Genomic DNA, 2264 nt, shown 5'->3' with positions numbered 1-2264 from the left:
AATGGGTCACGCCTGTAATCCCAGCACTTTGGGAGGCCGAGATGGGCAGATTACTTGAGGCCAGGAGTTTGAGACCAGCCTGGCCAACATGGTAAAACCCTGTCTCTACTAAAAATTAAAAACATTAGCCGGACGTGATGGTGCACGCCTGTGATCCCAGCTACTCGGGTGCCCGAGGCAGGAGAATCGCCTGAACTCGGGAGGTGGAGATTGCAGTGAGCCGAAATCATGCCACCACTGCACTCCAGCCTGGGCAATAGAGTGAAACTCCATCTCAACTAGAAAAGAAAAGAAAGAAAAGAAAAGAAAAGAGAAAAGAAAAGAAAAAAGAAAAGAAAGGGAAGGAAAAAGGGAAGGAAAAAGGGAAGGAAAAAGGGAAGGGAAGGGAAGGAAAGGAAAGGAAAGGAAAAATATGCCTTACTCTCCCAACTCTTTACCATTCCCTGGTTCCTTTTCCTAGAGACTCTACATTAAGAAATGTCCACATATTCCTGCTCCCCGACAATGCACACACACAAATAGAAGCCTAATATATGCATTATTCTGCACCTTTCTTTTCTTTAATAACATTATAATTTTGAGACATTCTATACCAGTATGTTTCCTCAGATTCACTGTTTGTATCATGATTATATCACATTTATTTACCCACTCCTTCACTGATGGACATTTAGGTTGCTTCCAAGCTTTTGCTATTACAAACAACATTACAATGGCCGTCCTTGTATCTCTTCCTTGTCCTCTGTACAGCACCATTGTCTCATTGTAAATATCCATGCCCAGACTTACTTGTAAGTAGCAGCAGCCGCAGCAGCAGGACACAGTCAAAGGGAAGATGTGAAAACATGGAGCTTGCAGAAGAAAAGTCAGAGGACACCTCTGTTAGGCACAGTTTTAACTCTCCAAATGGACTGGGTACTTCTTCCAGCTGTCTTCTGCACAATCACATGAGCGGTGGCCGCCCCCGCTGAGTGCTAGCTCAGCACACCCGGGTGTCTGACTGCCAACGATTCTTATAATAACACTGCCAGGTCTATAGTCACATTAAAGGAAACCAAAGTTCTCTGTCATGCCATGCTACACACATCCTGTAAGTGTTCTGATGTTTGTCCTGTGACATCAACAAAGAGGAAGCAATACTTCAGTGGAAGAAAACGCTACTCGGTCATGGCACATAAAGAGAACCCTCTAATATAATATCCCAGATGAGATAAACCTGAAATGGAGCATGTATGAGTCCATCTGACTAGCAGGGAACATAAAGTACAGATGCATCATCCGTGGACACATTCACTCAAATCAGTCCCTCCATCAGGCCTGTGACCAATGTTTATGAAGCCCCTACTTTGCACCAGGCACTGGACTAGGAGGTGGAACACAACGGTGAATGGCGTGTTCCTTATCCTCACATTTACAGACCATCGCAACTCCCAGCATAAGCCTCACTCTCATCCCTCTAACACAGATTAGGTTGTGGGTCCTATAACCTTGCTGGGTCTCAGTTTCCTCATTTACATAATTTATAAAATGAGAAAATTGTATTAGATAATATATGCATGGCTCTCTGTTCTAATATTCTGACTTTGACCTTCAAAATTCCAACTCTTCAATTTAGAAAAACACATGTTACTTTTGGCAACACTTCCTTTCCTCTACTCTGAGTGGAATTAAGGGGATCTTGGTATCCTATTTCATCTCATGCATACAAGGTGCCCCCTCTCCCCTATCCCAAGAGGCTTTGGGCATGAATGATCAGAAAGTGTTGAGTTCCAGCCACGCTCCCATTACTGAGGTAACAGCTCAGACTCACAGAGCCTCAGCTCTGGGAGTGTGACCTTTATCTGGACACCTTAAAAGCGAAAGCTTTTTTTTAATAAAAGGGAAGTGAGCTCACAGGCCGAGTGGTTTCTGAAAAGCCAGTGGCCTTCCTCTATGTCTTGCCTTCTTGAGTTTGTCATTCACATTTATGCCATTAAATGCATTTGGTGTAAACACCCAATTTGTTCAATATAAACAAATGGTATTTAATATAAATATGCAACTTCTTCAATGTGTGTACTTCCCATAGCATCGCAGAGTGGCAGTTACTCAAGAGATCATAATCAGTTTCTCATTTTATTTTACTTTATTTTGAGACAGAGTTTTACTCTTTTTGCCCAGACTGGAGTGCAGTGGCACGATCTCGGCTCACTGCAACCTCCACGTCCTGGGTTCAAGCCCGGGATTCTCCTGCCTTAGCCTCCCCAGTAGCTGGGATTACAGGC

General features: G+C 43.6%; 1 protein-coding gene across 2 annotated transcripts in view; it reads right to left on the bottom strand.

Annotated features, from left to right (window-relative positions):
• The window catches only part of HAVCR2 (hepatitis A virus cellular receptor 2), a 28857-nt gene that overhangs the window by 20892 nt on the left and 5701 nt on the right, over positions 1 to 2264 (bottom strand). Inside the window, exon 2 of one of the 2 annotated variants that reach the window (XM_011966712.1) lies at positions 790 to 851. In XM_011966712.1, coding sequence (XP_011822102.1) covers positions 790 to 851 — 62 coding nt within the window. Of the gene's footprint in view, positions 1 to 789; positions 1574 to 2264 lie in introns of those variants that run through there. The other variant, XM_011966713.1, reaches the window with a different exon arrangement.

This window comes from Mandrillus leucophaeus, unplaced genomic scaffold (genome assembly GCF_000951045.1).
Source record: "Mandrillus leucophaeus isolate KB7577 unplaced genomic scaffold, Mleu.le_1.0 Scaffold77, whole genome shotgun sequence".
NCBI classification, from domain to species: Eukaryota; Metazoa; Chordata; class Mammalia; order Primates; family Cercopithecidae; genus Mandrillus; species Mandrillus leucophaeus.
This window is presented reverse-complemented; position numbering and strand designations above follow the sequence as displayed.